This window comes from Ranitomeya imitator, chromosome 7 (genome assembly GCF_032444005.1).
Source record: "Ranitomeya imitator isolate aRanImi1 chromosome 7, aRanImi1.pri, whole genome shotgun sequence".
NCBI lineage: Eukaryota > Metazoa > Chordata > Amphibia > Anura > Dendrobatidae > Ranitomeya > Ranitomeya imitator.
The window spans coordinates 219,996,361-220,015,577 of NC_091288.1; the positions used below are offsets into that span (position 1 = coordinate 219,996,361).

At 49.9% G+C, this 19,217-nt stretch overlaps 1 protein-coding gene across 2 annotated transcripts; it reads right to left on the bottom strand.

Moving 5' to 3' along the window:
* Window positions 1-438: 438 nt before the first annotated feature.
* On the bottom strand, window positions 439-17,431 carry LOC138645623 (nuclear factor 7, brain-like). Of its 2 annotated transcripts, XM_069735066.1 has the most exons (10): window positions 17,243-17,323; window positions 16,923-17,170; window positions 7,681-7,755; window positions 6,470-6,630; window positions 2,992-3,435; window positions 2,814-2,909; window positions 2,499-2,732; window positions 2,389-2,411; window positions 2,173-2,303; window positions 439-1,116 (listed from the first exon to the last, which is right to left on the bottom strand). In XM_069735066.1, the coding sequence occupies exons 2-10, from the start codon at window positions 17,128-17,130 to the stop codon at window positions 578-580; spliced, it is 1,911 nt and encodes a 636-aa protein (XP_069591167.1). In that variant the 5' UTR covers window positions 17,131-17,170; window positions 17,243-17,323; the 3' UTR covers window positions 439-577. The 2 variants fall into 2 exon arrangements, with proteins under 2 accessions (XP_069591167.1, XP_069591166.1); XM_069735065.1 differs by having other exon boundaries at window positions 16,923-17,431.
* Between the last annotated feature and the right edge of the window lie 1,786 nt (window positions 17,432-19,217).

Sequence of the window (19,217 nt, forward strand, 5' to 3'; positions counted from 1 at the left end):
TGCGGAATGCTGCGCCCCCCCGGCTTCCACAAGCGACCTTCAACCTGGTAAATTGACCTCCAGCTGTATACCTTTAAGCCCTGTATTGTTATTGTTATATTTTACTCTGACTGTAATTCTTGATATATTTTGACTGTATATTACTTGTAATTACCTAGTGCGCCCTTAAGGCAATTAAATCACAAATTCATTTTGGGCTGATCCTTTTACTCTGATTGCGAATCTTAGAATACCCAGCGTGGGTAAGAGGGCAGTCTCCCCGGCGGCCATTTGCTCTAGGTGCAGTTCCCTTATTAACCTGAGAGACAAAGGGGGCGACGGAGAGCTGTGCCTGTGTAGAGATGTCACGGATTGGTGACGTGGGAGGAACAGGTAATCCTTCACAGACGGGAACCGTGCGAGGCGTCCCAGAGCCGGAGTAACGGATATACAAGTCACTGGTCATTCAACACTTTATTTCCATAAAAAATAAAACAGCAACAATGAACGATGTGAACTAAACGTTGTCACTAAACTAAGACATCTCAGCATTTCTTGACAATAAGCATAACTAAACCATTGTGAGTCGGCCGCGGCATCAGTCGTGCACGAAGCGCAGAGGTTGGGCATTGAGGCCGGAGTCGTGCAGGAACGGGGATAGGTACGGGTACAGCTTCTCTGTGAATGTGGCTCTGAACGTGTAGATGGCAGACATGTCGTCGGCGTTGTAGAAGGAGATCTGACCGCCCTCGTAATCTACGTACACTCCGATCCTCTTAGGCTTGGCATTGAGGATCAGGGTCCTGGAGGGAGACTCCAGAGCCTTGTAGGCATTGCCGTTCCTCAGCCATATGGCCCAGTAGCCATTCTTGGGGTTCAGCTTGATCTTCCCCTTGCGGTTGCTGGACTCGCTGGCCATGCCCACATCCCAGGCGGTCTTGTCTCCCACTTCCACCTCCCAGTAATGGCGGCCAGAATCGAAGCCCTGAGACCCCAGGACCAGGATGCACTGGCTGAAGCGCTTGGGGTTATCGGAGAGCGTGAGCTTGTTGTCTCCGTACTTCACACTGGTCATGTTATCGGACAGCACGAGGTTAGGGTGCGCCGTGGACGGGTCCAGCAGCATCGGAGTCAGCTCTGAAAGAAAGGGGGCAAGTTAATGGACTTTCTGATTCTTCTATTTCAGCTCACAATCTGATACAAATATTATCAGCCATTTATTCCTCCACGAGTAATGAGCAGAGACCTCAGCCATCCACGTGACGCTACACACAAGTACATGGTCTACACAGGACACGTAACTATTGAACACCAAGGAAGAGTATGAAGGGAGGCAGCAATCTCGCGTTGGAGCGTGCGACCACGACAGGGTGCGAGCCACAGGAGAGCAGGACCTGAGGACACGTGACCTCCGGGGAAGAGCCGCACGAGAGTAGGACCTAAGCACATGTGACCTCCGGGGGAGAGCCGCAGGGGAGCAGGACCTGAGGACACGTGACCTCCGGGGGAGAGCCACACGAGAGTAAGACCTGAGACACGTGATCTCCGGGGGAGAGCTGCACCAGAGTAGGACCTGAGACACGTGACCTCCGGGGGAGAGCCGAACGAGAGTAGGACCTGACACACGTGACCTCCGGGGGAACGGCTGGAGAGGGAGATAACACCCGTGCGGGAGAAAAAATGAAAGCGGGAGCAGACGGCACCAGGAGCGCAGGAAGACAAGCAGAGTTCAGTAACCAAAGGGTAACGCAGTGTCCTAGGGATCAGGCAGAGGAATGGTACAATACATGCCGTAGTCAGAAACCAGAGAGAGGACGCAGAGACCAGGGGCGCAGACAGGAGGGAAGACAGAACTTAGCCGAAAGTCAGAACCAGAGAATCCTAAGAAGTGCAGAATCACAATGCAGACACAAACCGAGGGACAAGCCGAATCATACACAGAACAAGCGGTATACACTAGGGTCACCTACTCAGCCGAGAACGGATGCATCACTGACAGAGAACCCAGCACCAGAGCAGGTTAAAATAGCCCTTCCCCAAACCAAAAGGAGGCCAAGCAGAGTTAACCCCAACAAGCCCAGGTCGGGGAAGGAAATCCCATCCTGAGCCTCCACAGTAACCTTGTATACCACGTGACCTGACCATTTACCCCACCAGTCCTTATTGTGGGTCATCACGGAGCTCTTTACTTACTCGGTACAATGAAGGACCTCATCTGCTTCCACACTGTATACTGGAGGGGTCCTCTGAACGTCCCCTGGCACAGATCCTTGGACAGCAGGCTGTTCCCGGAAGACATCACCTCCTTCTGCTGTGTCTGACACCTGCGGAGACAAGAGCATGAATCTCACCATCCCACGGCCGGCACCACCGTACCATCACCAGTCTAAAGCTGCAGCAGAAACTTACTTCTCAATGAAACACTTGATGTCCTGTAAGAAAGAGGATAAAGACAATGATTAATCTGATGAAAGCAAAGGGGAGCCTGGACATAAAGTTCACCAGACAGAAGCACTTACCGTCAGGAAAGAGATGGAGTCTGTGTCATTCACCCGTTCGTTGGCCATGGTGATAGTCTGCTTAATGTTGTCCTGGTTCTCCTGCATCTTCACCATGTTGGTCTCCATCTCCTTCAGTAGGTTCTCGCCTTGGTCCTGCAACTGCTCCAGAATGTTCTCCTCTCGCTCCTTCAGGAAAGTGTGCAAGTTCTTGAACTCATCCAGGATATGTTGCCTGAACTCGGAAATATTGGTCTGCGGGAAAGAGCCAGAAAATGTATGAGATGAAGGGTGATGAGATGGCAAGTCCCTGGATTACAGGAGTGTCTCACTCACCTTGTGCTGCTCCACCTTCTCCTGCTGCTCGTCAGTCAGCTGCTCCGTCACCTTCAGGGATTCTTCTAATGGGGCCACGATGGCCGACAGCTCTGCCTGCGGGTGATGTAATGCTAGTGATTAGGTAAATGTACCATCTGCAGCCATCAGATTTGGGGAGGATCTCCTCCCCACTTACCCGGTACAACCCGACGGCGTCCAGGATGGGCAGGAAGTTGTGACTGGCGTGTTTGAGCGAGTCGCGGCAGATGACGCAGCTCAGTGTGCCGTCGTCCTTACAGTACAGCTTCAGCCGCTCGTCGTGCTCAGGGCAGTTCTCGGCCAGTTTGGGCTTTGCAGGGGTCAGGCTGGAGGAGCTGGTCCCCACTGTCTTCTTCACCAGGTTAGCCAGGGCTCGGTTGGTGGTGTACCTCTTGTCAGTAATTACTTCCTTACAGTCTGGGCAGGTGAAGGATTCCTGCCCGTCCCAGGCCTTGTCAATGCAGTTCCTGCAGAAGTTATGGCCGCACTCCACCATGACGGGATCCTTAAAGAGCTCGCTGCACAGGAGGCAGGTCAGTTCTTCAGCAAAGTCGCCGGATGCCATCACCGAATTGTTTTCAGCGTTTTCCACTTTCGCTTTCTAGAAGAAGATACAACATGTGAGGGGACAATTCATGAGTGCGAGACGGGATAATGTGCGTCCTCCATAGAACAGTCTCTGCAATAACCTGCAGGACTGCCCACCCAAACGTGCGCTGCTCACACAGAGGACGGTAACACATAGTGACTCCATCTTAACCGGCCGCCCCTGCGAGACGACTGCAAAATAGAAAGACATGTTTATTGGGAGCAGAAAGTGTGCATTCAGGGGAAGCCGGGTACGAGGTGCTGGCCGGACGGGTGTCAGCTGGAATTGGCAGGAAATAAGAGACAAAAGAAAATAGAAACACAAAATGGAACAGAAGTTATACACAGTATTATGATGGTCAGACATCCACAGCAATATTCAGGACCCCCCCCCCAGAATAAGGATGGACATACACATTACATGGCGGAGGCCAAACGCTTGATCGCCTCTCCCACACACGGGGCGCCCACTCCTGTGTGCGCTATAAGCTGCCGTCATCTAATACATCAGCTGGTGGCTTATCCTCGGGAGAACAATGCGACTGGCAGTCAGAAGTCGACATCTCCCCTATCCGTGAGCCGGCGCCCCCATACACAGAGCGAGCCAACACCGGGGGGGTTCAGCCATCTTTAGTCTATGTATACAGGACCCTTAGTGACCTCAGCTCGGTCACATGTGGATGTTGCTGGAAATCAGAGATGCCCGAATTGTCCGGCAATCACTCATCTCCACTAAGATACAAAATCAAAACAGAAAAGAATCCTCAGTAGCAGTGTGTCACCTAAGGGGGCATCACGTGGGCCCCCACAGAAATCAATGACAACCACACAGACCTCGGCAGCTGACCCCAAAGAGAGTAGATCATTGCAGCCAATGGGAAAAGCCCAAGTCTCACCCCTCTATTAACTGCGTTCACCCCCCCCAGGATATGGCCGTTGGCTTTTTCGGACTCAGCTTTGATAATCGTGCCGCCTCCACCGGTGTGCACAACATACGAGTATTTCAGGCATGAGGACTATGGAGACCCCCGACATGCGACCCCCACGGACACCACCGCTCGACCTTTGTACGTGTCCAGGGCTGGTGCCGTGAGCGGAGGAGGCAGCACTGTTATCTGTAGCTCCTAGGATATGAGGAAGATTCAATTTTGGGTGAAAATGACCATTATGGTATTAAAATAAACAATATCTAATGGAAGAAATCATCGGCCGACAATACAGGAGCTTCCTCAGATCTTAGGTGAAGCTGTGCAGCCGGCGGCACAATAAAGCATCGCTGCCCCGACCCCACAAAGGTTATAAGTGAAGGCAAACATCACACTATAGAAAGTCGGCGCAGCATACCACGGCGTCACCAACACACCGACCATGGAGTCCCCGAGTATATAGCGCAGCACACACAGGATGAAGGCAAACATGGAGGCATCCTCCTGCTCCAACGTGAGCAGAGCCAGACACGAGGACTTGTAATGAATGATTGTGCACAGGTGAAGTCTGCAGGGTCCCATCACAGAATTAAGAGTAGCCTTGTTAATGAAAAAAAAAAACGAAACCAGAGTGTTTTTTCTTCTAATAATCTGTCAACATTTGCTTTAGGGTTTAGACCCTGCTGAGCGGCGTCATTACCAGGACCATTCTCATACTATGTGAAATAAGCCGTGTACAAATGTAGCAGAGCTGGGATTGTCATCCGATGCCGCTACAGTGGACTCATGTGTGATTTAACACCGGCTGCAGAACAGCCCGATACATCACAGCACAGAGCCAATACCGTGACACACCAGCGCTGCTACATTTAAATTACCAGGCCGGCATTGCAGAAATGTGAGGTTTATCCGGCCGCCTCGGCACGATCCGGGCTGGTTGGGACAGATGCACATGATCGAAAACCACAGCTTGGTTCTGGAGCTGCACCGTAGTCCCAAGTCCGGTATCACGCTCAGACGAGGGGACAATTGCAAAGTGCTCCAAAAAGCAAAAACCCTCCAGACCGGAGGGATTTATATCTCTATAGCGTACGGCTCGTTGCCTAAGTTACCGGCCACCCTGCACTTTCAGAATAGGCAGTTACCTAGTCAAGGAGCGTGTGCTGCACACTGGTTCTGTCCAGCATACCCGCGGGCACACCGGATCTGTCCGGCTTCCACAACCCTGTGTTTCTCCAATGGCGCCTCTGCCAGCAGCCTGGAGGGAGCGCACGGTTCAGGCCTGTGGCACAAACGGTCAATCATCGGAAGTGTAGACTAAGTCCGCAAGGACAGGGTCCTCTGCACCAGTCTGTCATTGTAAATTTGTTTATAACTCTGTACGTAACCCCTTTCTCATGTACAGCACCATGGAATTAATGATGCTATATAAATAAATAATAAAAACGTGAACAGCCCCCTGGCAAAGCATGATGCCGGAGAGCTGTGTGCTCCGGGACAAAAAAAAATGATGGGATGCCCCCCTACCATACATGCGGATCAAATATAGGAGTGCCGCAGACCTGGCTGCCGAAATCCAGAGTGAAGGGGCAGGCAGCCATGGCAGGAGGATAGTGGCCATGTAGTGAAAAAAAATACTAAAAAGTGCCCCATAGTATGAATATGTCACAATCACATGATGGCTATAAAAGTTATAAAAGAAAACATTTCCTTCAGTTGGTATAACGGACTGGTTACGAGAGCCATGAGGACGGCTCCCGTTCAGTCATGGCGGTACCACAGCACAACCCATGTTATCGGGGGTGCAGGGGAGAAGTGCCAGGAAAAATCCTACTGCAGCCCCTTCACTATATGATCGTGGGGGTCATTGCAGATTGGCACAAAATATATACATATATCTCCATATAAAATGTGTAAAATCCCGCCCAGGCTTAATGACCCCAGAGAAGCCATCTACACGGACAGAGTGCAGTCAGCGTCTATTCGGATGTGTGTGATTACAGCAGAGGATGGAACCAGTTTATTGGTGGCGACATGACGCAGAGGCGCGATTACAGAGCGTCCCATTGACGTGGCGAGCGCTGCAGGTGGAGCAGGACGGAAATTTGGGGCTCGCGTTACCTTCGCTTCAGGTTCCTCGTCCTCGTTCTTCCGCTTCTGGGGCGTCTTTCCATTCTCTGCGATGTCCGGTCCGGTGCCATTAGCCACTTCGGCCTCCTCCTTTACCGGCTTGGGAATCACCAACCGCGTTTTGTCAACCCACTCGTTTTGTCGTCGATTCACTGCGAAAGGGGAAAACCAAACTTACAACATAATTTCACAATATGACTGTGGGTGTCTGACCCAGCCTGAACTTACCGTGCGGAGCTGGTATCTGTTGCCATCACGGGCGGTTGTAGCACCATTGCCCCTTGGAGGCTGCAACAACTGCAAATATTCGGACAACTGAACCATTGAGAACATAAACTCATGGTACAAGGATCTTCTGGAAACGTCCGAGAAAAGAAGCAACTCGTCAAGGGCAAGACTGAGCACAAGAAGTAAACGTGCCCGAAACCGAGAGACTTCAGAGCTGGATACTTCGATTAGAGGAGGAAGAAGAAAAATGGCACCAGGAGCAAGCACCCCTGACCTCAGTGCGTAGCCGGCCTGTGATTAGAAGGCTGGCGGGATCGAGGGGCTCGTAGCCTGTCCTGCAGCCCACTGATGGGAAAGGCATTGCAGGGCATCCACTCTATATGACTGGATACAGCGACCCCCAATGCCGAAAGAGGGAAAAAATAAAGTGGTTGATTTTGATAATTTTCCAGACTAAAGAATCAGTAATTAGCTCGGGTCATGAAGAACAGAAGACACGGGAATGTCCACAAGGTCAGAGGCAGAGATGAATCCTCGGTTATCAGAGTGTACAACTTTCTGCCAGACATTCGGGTGTGAAGGATCGTGTTTAGTCACGGACGACCGTTTATTTGTGACTCCTCTTTCCATGGAAGCGCTTGGCAATAAAGCTGCCAGAAGCCGGAGACATCAAGAGATAAGGGAAAGAGGAGCCACACGACATGACACAAGCGGGGCAAGTGTAGCCCCGGGCCCAGCGGACTCTTCACCGAGGTTGCACTGGGCCTGGAGAGAAGGAGGAACCAGAGCGGCTCAAGAGACCACTGAAGTTCCTCGTGTTAAGGAAACCATCCACAAGCAGGACACTGATGAGCCTCTCCGGAGCGAGGCATCGCAGATCCAGGAATACGGCGCCTTACAAGGAACGGAGACGTTACCTGAATTTTCACCCCCCATCCTTTATTATAGACGCCGAGCCCCCGAGGATTACTTACGACCAGCGTAATGCACGTAGAACTCCTCCCGGCCCGCCTGCTTGTTCATTCGGGTCTTCACGATTTCTGCGTCATCTGGTAGAAAATAAAAACAATGCAAAAGACTCAGATTCTGCATAACACAGGCTGCCACATTACAGAGCCATAACTTTTTAATTTTTCCATCAATATGGCCATGTGAGGATTATTTTTTGAGGGACGAGTTGTTCTTTTGAACGACATGATTGGTTTTAACATGTCATTTACTGGAAAACGGGGGAAAAAAAAATTTCGAGTGTGGTGAAATTGCAAAAAAGTGCAATCCCACACTGTTTTTTTTGCTAGGTTAACTAAATGCTAAAACTGACCTGATATTATGATTCTCCAGGTCATTACGAGTTCATAGACACCAAACATGTCTAGGTTATTTTTTTATCTAAGTGGTGAAAAAAAATTACAAACTGCTTAAAAATTTTTTTTTTTAAAAATGTGCAATTTACAGAGACCCGTAGCATCTCCATTTTTTGTGATCTGGGGCTGGGTGAGGGCTTATTTTCTCCTTGCTGAGCTGACTTTTTAAAGGGAATCTGTCGCCCCATTTTTGGCCTATAAGCTAAGGCCACCGGCATCAGGGGCTTATCTACAAAATTACAGAATGCTGCAAAAATGCCCCCAATGGCGGTGGCCTTAGCTTATAGGTCAAAAACGGGGTGACAGATTCCCTTTAGGCTGTGTGCACACGTTGCGCTTTTTACGCATAAAAAAACGCATACATTACGCACCCTATCATTTAGAATGCATTCCGCAATTTTTGTGCACATGATGCTTTTTTTTCCGTGAAAAAAAAACACATTGCGGTAAAAAAAACGCTCCATGTTCATTAGTTTTGCTATTTTTTTGCGGATTTCCCACTATATCATTGCATTGGGAAATCTCTGGAAAAACCGCATGCGGATTTGTTGCAGAAAATGTCCGGTTTTGCTCAGGAAGTTTCTGAAAGTAATCCTGAACGTGTGCACATAGCCTTAATGATACCATTTTGATGCAGATACGATCTTTTGATTGCCCGTTATTGCATTGTAATGCAATGTTGCACTTTGCTCCATCAAGGAATATATCAGCCGCTCCCTGGATCTGTCGGCTGTCTCTATTGCTCCCTGCTCACAGAGGTCGGTCAGAGCTTCTTTGCTCAGCTTCTTGTACTGGGCTGCCATATCAATGAACAGCCTTTGCCAAATAAAAGAAAAGAAAAACGGGGAGGGGAAACTGTTTGCAAGTATGTGTAAGTAAGCACTGAGTTGAACCTTGAAGAACTGGTGCACTCCTCGCAAGGATACCAATTCTTTAGTACAGGGAATAATTGTTTAAACCATGTACTAATGCTCTAATACAATTATTTCTATCCCACCGCTCGCCACCAATTGTCACGGATCCCTTCTCTGTGGTGTCACTTATTCGTCACGTGCCTGCTCTCACACGTGGCTTGGGGTTGTGCCTGCAAGGGTTAATCTCCCCACTCTCAGTCCCAGCATTCAACCTCTGTCCTATGCTGTAATGGGAGCATAAACCACACCGACCCAGACCACACACCCGCTCATACACGCTGCCACCACTCATCGAATACACGGGCGAGGAGTCCCGGACTAATAATAATACTAATAAAAATATGATAATAAAAAGACATACAACTTATGCAAAACAGTGTCAAAATAAACAGGAGAAAACTTACTGAAATTATCTAACTGGTAGTTGCTTTCTGCTCCCTGAGGGTAGGACGATGTAGATTGGATCACACCAGCTTCTCAGGCTGACCCCATCATGTGAACACAATTCTCTATCTGCAGGCTAAATTTATAACTTTGGTCTGGAGGTCAGGTTTCTAGACCGGCCCCTCAGGTCAATATCATAACTGCTGCCTGCTTGATTGGGCCACGGCCGCGCCACCAATGAATATATTATTTTCTCTTATATATACCAAGCGACACTACTCTATCCTCCTCGACCTGTCGGCTGCCTTTGACACAGTGGACCATTCCCTATTATTACAAACCCTCTCATCCCTTGGCATTGCAGACTTGGCCCTATCCTGGATCTCATCATACCTAACAGACAGGACATTCAGCGTCTCCCACTCACACACCACCTCCTCACCTCGCCCCTTATCTGTCGGAGTCCCACAAGGTTCAGTCCTAGGGCCCCTGCTCTTCTCCATTTTCACCTTTGGCCTGGGACAGCTCATAGAATCTCATGGCTTTCAGTATCATCTCTATGCTGATGACACAGATCTACATCTCTGGACCAGATATCACCTCCCTTCTAACCAGAATCCCTCAATGTCTGTCCACTATTTCATCCTTCTTCTCCACTAGATTTCTGAAACTTAACATGGACAAAACAGAATTCATCATCTTTCCCCCATCTCAAGCGACCCCCCCAACGAACCTATCCATTACAGTAAATGGCTGCCCACTCTCCCCAGTCCCACAAGCTCGCTGCCTCGGGGTAATCCTTGACGCTGATCTCTCCTACAAACCACATATCCAAGCCCTTTCCACTTCCTGCCGCTTTCAACTCAAAAATATTTCACGAATCCGTTCATTCCTCAACCAAGAATCTGCAAAAACCCTAGTCCATGCCCTCATCATCTCTCGCCTTGACTACTGTAACCTCCTGCTCTGTGGCCTCCCCTCTAACACTCTCGCACCCCTCCAATCTATTCTAAACTCTGCTGCCCGACTAATCCACCTTTCCCCCCGCTATTCCCCGGCCTCTCCCCTCTGTCAATACCTTCACTGGCTCCCCATTGCCCAGAGACTCCAGTACAAACCCTAACCATGACGTACAAAGCCATCCACAACCTGTCTCCTCCATACATCTGTCACCTCGTCTCCCGGTACTTACCTACCCGCAACCTCCGATCCTCACAAGATCTCCTTCTCTACTCCCCTCTTATCTCCTCTTCTCACAATAGTATACAAGATTTCTCTCGCGTATCACCCCTACTCTGGAACTCTCTACCCCAACACATCAGACTCTCGCCTACCATCGAAACCTTCAAAAAGAACCTGAAGACCCACCTCTTCCGACAAACCTATAACCTGCAGTAACCACCGATCGCCCAAACCGCTGCATGACCAGCTCTATCCTCACCTACTGTATTCTCACCCATCCCTTGTAGACTGTGAGCCCTCGTGGGCAGGGTCCTCTCTCCTCCTGTATCCTCACCCATCCCTTGTAGATTGTGAGCCCTCGTGGGCAGGGTCCTCTCTCCTCCTGTATCCTCACCCATCCCTTGTAGATTGTGAGCCCTCGTGGGCAGGGTCCTCTCTCCTCCTGTATCCTCACCCATCCCTTGTAGATTGTGAGCCCTCGTGGGCAGGGTCCTCTCTCCTCCTGTATCCTCACCCATCCCTTGTAGATTGTGAGCCCTCGCGGGCAGGGTCCTCTCTCCTCCTGTATCCTCACCCATCCCTTGTAGATTGTGAGCCTTCGCGGGCAGGGTCCTCTCTCCTCCTGTATCCTCACCCATCCCTTGTAGATTGTGAGCCCTCGCGGGCAGGGTCCTCTCTCCTCCTGTATCCTCACCCATCCCTTGTAGATTGTGAGCCCTCGCGGGCAGGGTCCTCATTCCTCCTGTACCAGTTATGACTTGTATTGTTTAAGATTATTGTACTTGTTTTTATTATGTATACCCCTCCTCACATGTAAAGCGCCATGGAATAAATGGCGCTATAACAATAAATAATAATAATATAGTAAATAGGGGGATACACAATATATAGGGATGGGGCCTATCACTCATGGTAGGGGCCATCCTGTGTATATAGTGGTATACATGGTATATAGAGATCGTGCCTATCACTCACAGTAGGAGCCGTCCTGTATATATAGTATATAGGGGGATACACGGTATATAGGGGGATACACGGTATATAGGGGTTGGGCCTATCACTGACTGTAGGAGCCTTCCTGTATATAGGGGGATACACGGTATATAGGGGTTGGGCCTATCACTCACGGTAGTAGCCTTCCTGTATATATAGTATATAGGGGTATACACGGTATATAGGGGTCGGGCCTATCACTCACGGTAGGAGCTGTCCTGTATATATAGTATATAGGGGGATACACGGTATATAGGGGGATACACGGTATATAGGGGTCGGGCCTATCACTCACGGTAGGAGCCGTCCTGTATATATAGTATATAGGGGGATACACGGTATATAGGGGTCGGGCCTATCACTCACGGTAGGAGCCGTCCTGTATATATAGTATATAGGGGGATACACAGTATATAGGGGGATACACGGTATATAGGGGGATACACGGTATATAGGGGTCGGGCCTATCAGCCACGGTAGGAGCTGTCCTGTATATATAGTATATAGGGGGATACACGGTATATAGGGGGATACACGGTATATAGGGGTCGGCCTATCACTCACGGTAGGAGCCGTCCTGTATATGTAGTATATAGGGGGATACACGGTATATAGGGGGGTACACGGTATATAGGGGGGTACACGGTATATAGGGGGGTACACGGTATATAGGGGGGTACACGGTATATAGGGGGGTACACGGTATATAGGGGTCGGGCCTATCACTCACGGTAGGAGCCGTCCTGTATATATAGTATATAGGGGGATACACGGTATATAGGGGGGGTACACGGTATATAGGGGTCAGGCCTATCACTCACGGTAGGAGCCGTCCTGTATATATAGCATATAGGGGGATACACGGTATATAGGGGGGTACACGGTATATAGGGGTCGGGCCTATCACTCACGGTAGGAGCCGTCCTGTATATATAGTATATAGGGGGATACACGGTATATAGGGGGGATACACGGTATATAGGGGTCGGGCCTATCACTCACGGTAGGAGCCATCCTGTATATGTAGTATATAGGGGGATACACGGTATATAGGGGGATACACGGTATATAGGGGTCGGGCCTATCACTCACGGTAGGAGCCATCCTGTATATGTAGTATATAGGGGGATACACGGTATATAGGGGTCGGGCCTATCACTCACGGTAGGAGCCGTCCTGTATATGTAGTATATAGGGGGATACACGGTATATAGGGGTCGGGCCTATCACTCACGGTAGGAGCCGTCCTGTATATGTAGTATATAGGGGGATACACGGTATATAGGGGTCGGGCCTATCACTCACGGTAGGAGCCGTCCTGTATATATAGTATATAGGGAGATACACGGTATATAGGGGGATACACGGTATATAGGGGTCGGGCCTATCACTCAAGGTAGGAGCCGTCCTGTATATGTAGTATATAGGGGGATACACGGTATATAGGGGGATACACGGTATATAGGGGTCGGGCCTATCACTCACGGTAGGAGCCGTCCTGTATATGTAGTATATAGGGGGATACACGGTATATAGGGGGATACACGGTATATAGGGGTCGGGCCTATCACTCACGGTAGGAGCCGTCCTGTATATGTAGTATATAGGGGGATACACGGTATATAGGGGGGATACACGGTATATAGGGGGGGATACACGGTATATAGGGGGGGATACACGGTATATAGGGGGGGATACACGGTATATAGGGGGGGATACACGGTATATAGGGGGGGATACACGGTATATAGGGGTCGGGCCTATCACTCACGGTAGGAGCCGTCCTGTATATGTAGTATATAGGGGGATACACGGTATATAGGGGGGGATACACGGTATATAGGGGGGGATACACGGTATATAGGGGTCGGGCCTATCACTCACGGTAGGAGCCGTCCTGTATATGTAGTATATAGGGGGATACACGGTATATAGGGGGATACACGGTATATAGGGGTCGGGCCTATCACTCACGGTAGGAGCCGTCCTGTATATGTAGTATATAGGGGGATACACGGTATATAGGGGGATACACGGTATATAGGGGTCGGGCCTATCACTCACGGTAGGAGCCGTCCTGTATATGTAGTATATAGGGGAATACACGGTATATAGGGGGATACACGGTATATAGGGGTCGGGCCTATCACTCACGGTAGGAGCCGTCCTGTATATATAGTATATAGGGGGATACACGGTATATAGGGGGGATACACGGTATATAGGGGGATACACGGTATATAGGGGGGAAACACGGTATATAGGGGGGAAACACGGTATATAGGGGGGATACACGGTATATAGGGGTCGGGCCTATCACTCACGGTAGGAGCCGTCCTGTATATGTAGTATATAGGGGGATACACGGTATATAGGGGGGATACACGGTATATAGGGGGGGATACACGGTATATAGGGGGGGATACACGGTATATAGGGGGGGGATACACGGTATATAGGGGGGGATACACGGTATATAGGGGGGGATACACGGTATATAGGGGTCGGGCCTATCACTCACGGTAGGAGCCGTCCTGTATATGTAGTATATAGGGGGATACACGGTATATAGGGGGGGATACACGGTATATAGGGGGGGATACACGGTATATAGGGGTCGGGCCTATCACTCACGGTAGGAGCCGTCCTGTATATGTAGTATATAGGGGGATACACGGTATATAGGGGGATACACGGTATATAGGGGTCGGGCCTATCACTCACGGTAGGAGCCGTCCTGTATATGTAGTATATAGGGGGATACACGGTATATAGGGGGATACACGGTATATAGGGGTCGGGCCTATCACTCACGGTAGGAGCCGTCCTGTATATGTAGTATATAGGGGAATACACGGTATATAGGGGGATACACGGTATATAGGGGTCGGGCCTATCACTCACGGTAGGAGCCGTCCTGTATATATAGTATATAGGGGGATACACGGTATATAGGGGGGATACACGGTATATAGGGGGATACACGGTATATAGGGGTCGGGCCTATCACTCACGGTAGGAGCCATCCTGTATATGTAGTATATAGGGGGATACACGGTATATAGGGGTCGGGCCTATCACTCACGGTAGGAGCCGTCCTGTATATGTAGTATATAGGGGGATACACGGTATATAGGGGTCGGGCCTATCACTCACGGTAGGAGCCGTCCTGTATATGTAGTATATAGGGGGATACACGGTATATAGGGGTCGGGCCTATCACTCACGGTAGGAGCCGTCCTGTATATATAGTATATAGGGAGATACACGGTATATAGGGGGATACACGGTATATAGGGGTCGGGCCTATCACTCAAGGTAGGAGCCGTCCTGTATATGTAGTATATAGGGGGATACACGGTATATAGGGGGATACACGGTATATAGGGGTCGGGCCTATCACTCACGGTAGGAGCCGTCCTGTATATGTAGTATATAGGGGGATACACGGTATATAGGGGGATACACGGTATATAGGGGTCGGGCCTATCACTCACGGTAGGAGCCGTCCTGTATATGTAGTATATAGGGGGATACACGGTATATAGGGGGGATACGCGGTATATAGGGGGGGATACACGGTATATAGGGGGGGATACACGGTATATAGGGGGGGATACACGGTATATAGGGGGGGATACACGGTATATAGGGGGGGATACACGGTATATAGGGGTCGGGCCTATCACTCACGGTAGGAGCCGTCCTGTATATGTAGTATATAGGGGGATACACGGTATATAGGGGGGGATACACGGTATATAGGGGGGGATACACGGTATATAGGGGTCGGGCCTATCACTCACGGTAGGAGCCGTCCTGTATATGTAGTATATAGGGGGATACACGGTATATAGGGGGATACACGGTATATAGGGGTCGGGCCTATCACTCACGGTAGGAGCCGTCCTGTATATGTAGTATATAGGGGGATACACGGTATATAGGGGGATACACGGTATATAGGGGTCGGGCCTATCACTCACGGTAGGAGCCGTCCTGTATATGTAGTATATAGGGGAATACACGGTATATAGGGGGATACACGGTATATAGGGGTCGGGCCTATCACTCACGGTAGGAGCCGTCCTGTATATATAGTATATAGGGGGATACACGGTATATAGGGGGGATACACGGTATATAGGGGGGAAACACGGTATATAGGGGGGAAACACGGTATATAGGGGGGATACACGGTATATAGGGGTCGGGCCTATCACTCACGGTAGGAGCCGTCCTGTATATGTAGTATATAGGGGGATACACGGTATATAGGGGGGATACACGGTATATAGGGGGGGATACACGGTATATAGGGGGGGATACACGGTATATAGGGGGGGGATACACGGTATATAGGGGGGGGATACACGGTATATAGGGGGGGATACACGGTATATAGGGGGGGATACACGGTATATAGGGGTCGGGCCTATCACTCACGGTAGGAGCCGTCCTGTATATGTAGTATATAGGGGGATACACGGTATATAGGGGGGGATACACGGTATATAGGGGGGGATACACGGTATATAGGGGTCGGGCCTATCACTCACGGTAGGAGCCGTCCTGTATATGTAGTATATAGGGGGATACACGGTATATAGGGGGATACACGGTATATAGGGGTCGGGCCTATCACTCACGGTAGGAGCCGTCCTGTATATGTAGTATATAGGGGGATACACGGTATATAGGGGGATACACGGTATATAGGGGTCGGGCCTATCACTCACGGTAGGAGCCGTCCTGTATATGTAGTATATAGGGGAATACACGGTATATAGGGGGATACACGGTATATAGGGGTCGGGCCTATCACTCACGGTAGGAGCCGTCCTGTATATATAGTATATAGGGGGATACACGGTATATAGGGGGGATACACGGTATATAGGGGGATACACGGTATATAGGGGGGAAACACGGTATATAGGGGGGAAACACGGTATATAGGGGGGATACACGGTATATAGGGGTCGGGCCTATCACTCACGGTAGGAGCCGTCCTGTATATGTAGTATATAGGGGGATACACGGTATATAGGGGAGGTACACGGTATATAGGGGGGAAACACGGTATATAGGGGGGGATACACGGTATATAGGGGGGGGGATACACGGTATATAGGGGGGATACACGGTATATAGGGGGGGATACACGGTATATAGGGGGGGATACACGGTATATAGGGGGGGATACATGGTATATAGGGGAGGTACACGGTATATAGGGGGGAAACACGGTATATAGGGGGATACACGGTATATAGGGGGGGATACACGGTATATAGGGGGGGATACACGGTATATAGGGGGGGATACACGGTATATAGGGGGGATACACGGTATATAGGGGTCGGGCCTATCACTCACGGTAGGAGCCGTCCTGCCTCTTGCACGAGTACGTGGCTCCGATCTGCACGATCACATCTTCCTCCACGTCCCCGTCGTCTCCATCTCCGGCCTCGTCATTGTCGTCGTCCTCCTCCTCCATGGCCTCCTCGGGGTTGTCCGCCTCGTCCCCGGCCAGGACGTCTTTCTTCTCCAGCTCGGAGACATCGGTGTTCGCTCTGGAGGCCATAGCTGCGGGAGCGGAGAGCGGGGGGCCTGGACACTGTCACCTCACACACAGGAGCGGGGGGCCTGGACACTGTCACCTCACACACAGGAGCGGGGGGCCTGGACACTGTCACCTCACACACAGGAGCGGGGGGCCTGGACACCGAAGCTGGAGCGGACTGCGCGCCGGCTTCTAAGCTGCTTAGTGCGCATGCGCAGCTCTCCTGCAGTGCCGCGCCTTCCGGCTTGAAGGACAATACAATGGCGGCCACCAGCCCCGCACGTGGAGAGGCAGGTGCCGCCAGCAGAGGGCGCTGTGCCCCGTAGGGGGCGGAGCAGGCTGCAGCGGGGCATTCCGCACACAGAGGGGTCTACACCCAGGAGCCGTCCTCACATCGCCGTCACTGCACGTGGTGGATTCCCGCTCTTTGTGGCTGCGGCCTACACAAACAGGCCGTGCTGTAGTGTAAAGCAGGGGGGAGTGAGAGGCCCGCCGGCTAATGGCTTCCCTGCTCTCAGTGACATTGGGGGTTGGTGGGTTGTCCTCTGTGTAACCTGCTTGTTTGGGCCGGCGGCTTCTCAGTGACCGGCACCACACGAGGCGTCCCAGGCCCGGTGTAACGGACATTGTGAAGGAAACCCAGTTCCTGTCACCGGGGAGGCTGCCCGTAACCCACGCGGGGTATTCTAAGATTCGTAATCAGAGTAAAAGGATCAGCCCAACATTAATTCATGATTTAACCCCTTTACCCCCAAGGGTGGTTTGCACGTTATGGACCGGGCCAATTCTTACAATTCTGACCACTGTCCCTTTATGAGGTTATAACTCTGGAACGCTTCAACGGATTCCAGTGATTCTGACATTGTTTTCTCGTGACATATTGTACTTCATGATCGTGGTAACATTTATTTGATATTACCTGCGTTTATTTGTGAAAAAATGGAAATTTGGCAAAAATTTTGAAAATTTCGCAATTTTCCAACTTTGAATTTTTATGCAAACAAATCACAGAGGTATGTCACACAAAATACTTAATAAATAACATTTCCCACATGTCTACTTTACATTTTTTTTAGGGACCACATCTCGTTTGAAGTCATTTTGAGGGGTCTATATGATAGAAAATACCCAAGTGTGACACCATTCTAAAAACTGCACCCCTCAAGGTTCTCAAAACCATATTCAAGAAGTTTATTAACCCTTCCGGTGTTTCACAGGAATTTTTGGAATGTTTAAATACAAATGAACATTTAACTTTTTTCACAAAAAATTTACTTCAGCTCCAAATTGTTTTATTTTACTAAGGGTAACAGGAGAAAATGGACCCCAAAAGTTGTTTTACAATTTGTCCTGAGTACAGCGATACCCCATATGTGGGGGTAAACCACTGTTTGGGCGCACGGCAGGGCTCGGAAGTGAAGGAGCATGATTTCACATTTCAATGCAAAATTCACAGGAATTGAGATGGGACACCATGTTGCGTTTGGAGAGCCCCTGATGTGCCTAAACAGTGGAAACCCCCACAAGTGACACCATTTTGGAAAGTAGACCCCCTAAGGAACTTATCTAGAGGTGTGGTGAGCACTTTGACCCACCAAGTGCTTCACAAAAGTTTATAATGCAGAGCCGTAAAAATAAAACAAACATTTTTCCCATAAAAATTATTTTTTTAGCCCCCAGTTTTGTATTTTCCCGAGGGTAACCGGAGAAATTGGACCCCAAAATTTGTTGTCCAATTTGTCCTCAGTGCGATGATACACCATATGTGGGGGGGAACCACTGTTTGGGCGCATGGGAGGGCTCGGAAGAGAAGGAGCGCCATTTGGAATGCAGACTTAGATGGAATGGTCTGTAGGTGTCACATTGCGTTTGCAGAGCCCCTAATGTACCTAAACAGTAGAAACCCCCCACAAGTGACACCATTTTGGAAAGTAGACCCCCTAAGGAACTTATCTAGATGTGTGGTGAGCGCTTTGACCCAGCAAGGGCTTCACAGAAGTTTATAATGCAGAGCCGTAAAAATAAAACAAAAATTTCTCACAAAAATTATTTTTTAGCCCCCAGTTTTGTATTTTCCCGAGGGTAACAGGAGAAATTGGACCCCAAAA

Excerpts from the sequence above, each read along its gene's own strand:
- LOC138645623 (XM_069735065.1), bottom strand. The coding sequence starts at position 17,130 with ATGGCCTCCAGAGCGAACACCGATGTCTCCGAGCTGGAGAAGAAAGAC. Across the intron at positions 3,436-6,469 it reads ACGAGGAACCTGAAGCGAAG|AAAGCGAAAGTGGAAAACGC; the intron begins GTAACGCGAGCC and ends ATCTTCTTCTAG. Across the intron at positions 1,117-2,172 it reads GAGGTCCTTCATTGTACCGA|AGCTGACTCCGATGCTGCTG; the intron begins GTAAGTAAAGAG and ends CCTTTCTTTCAG.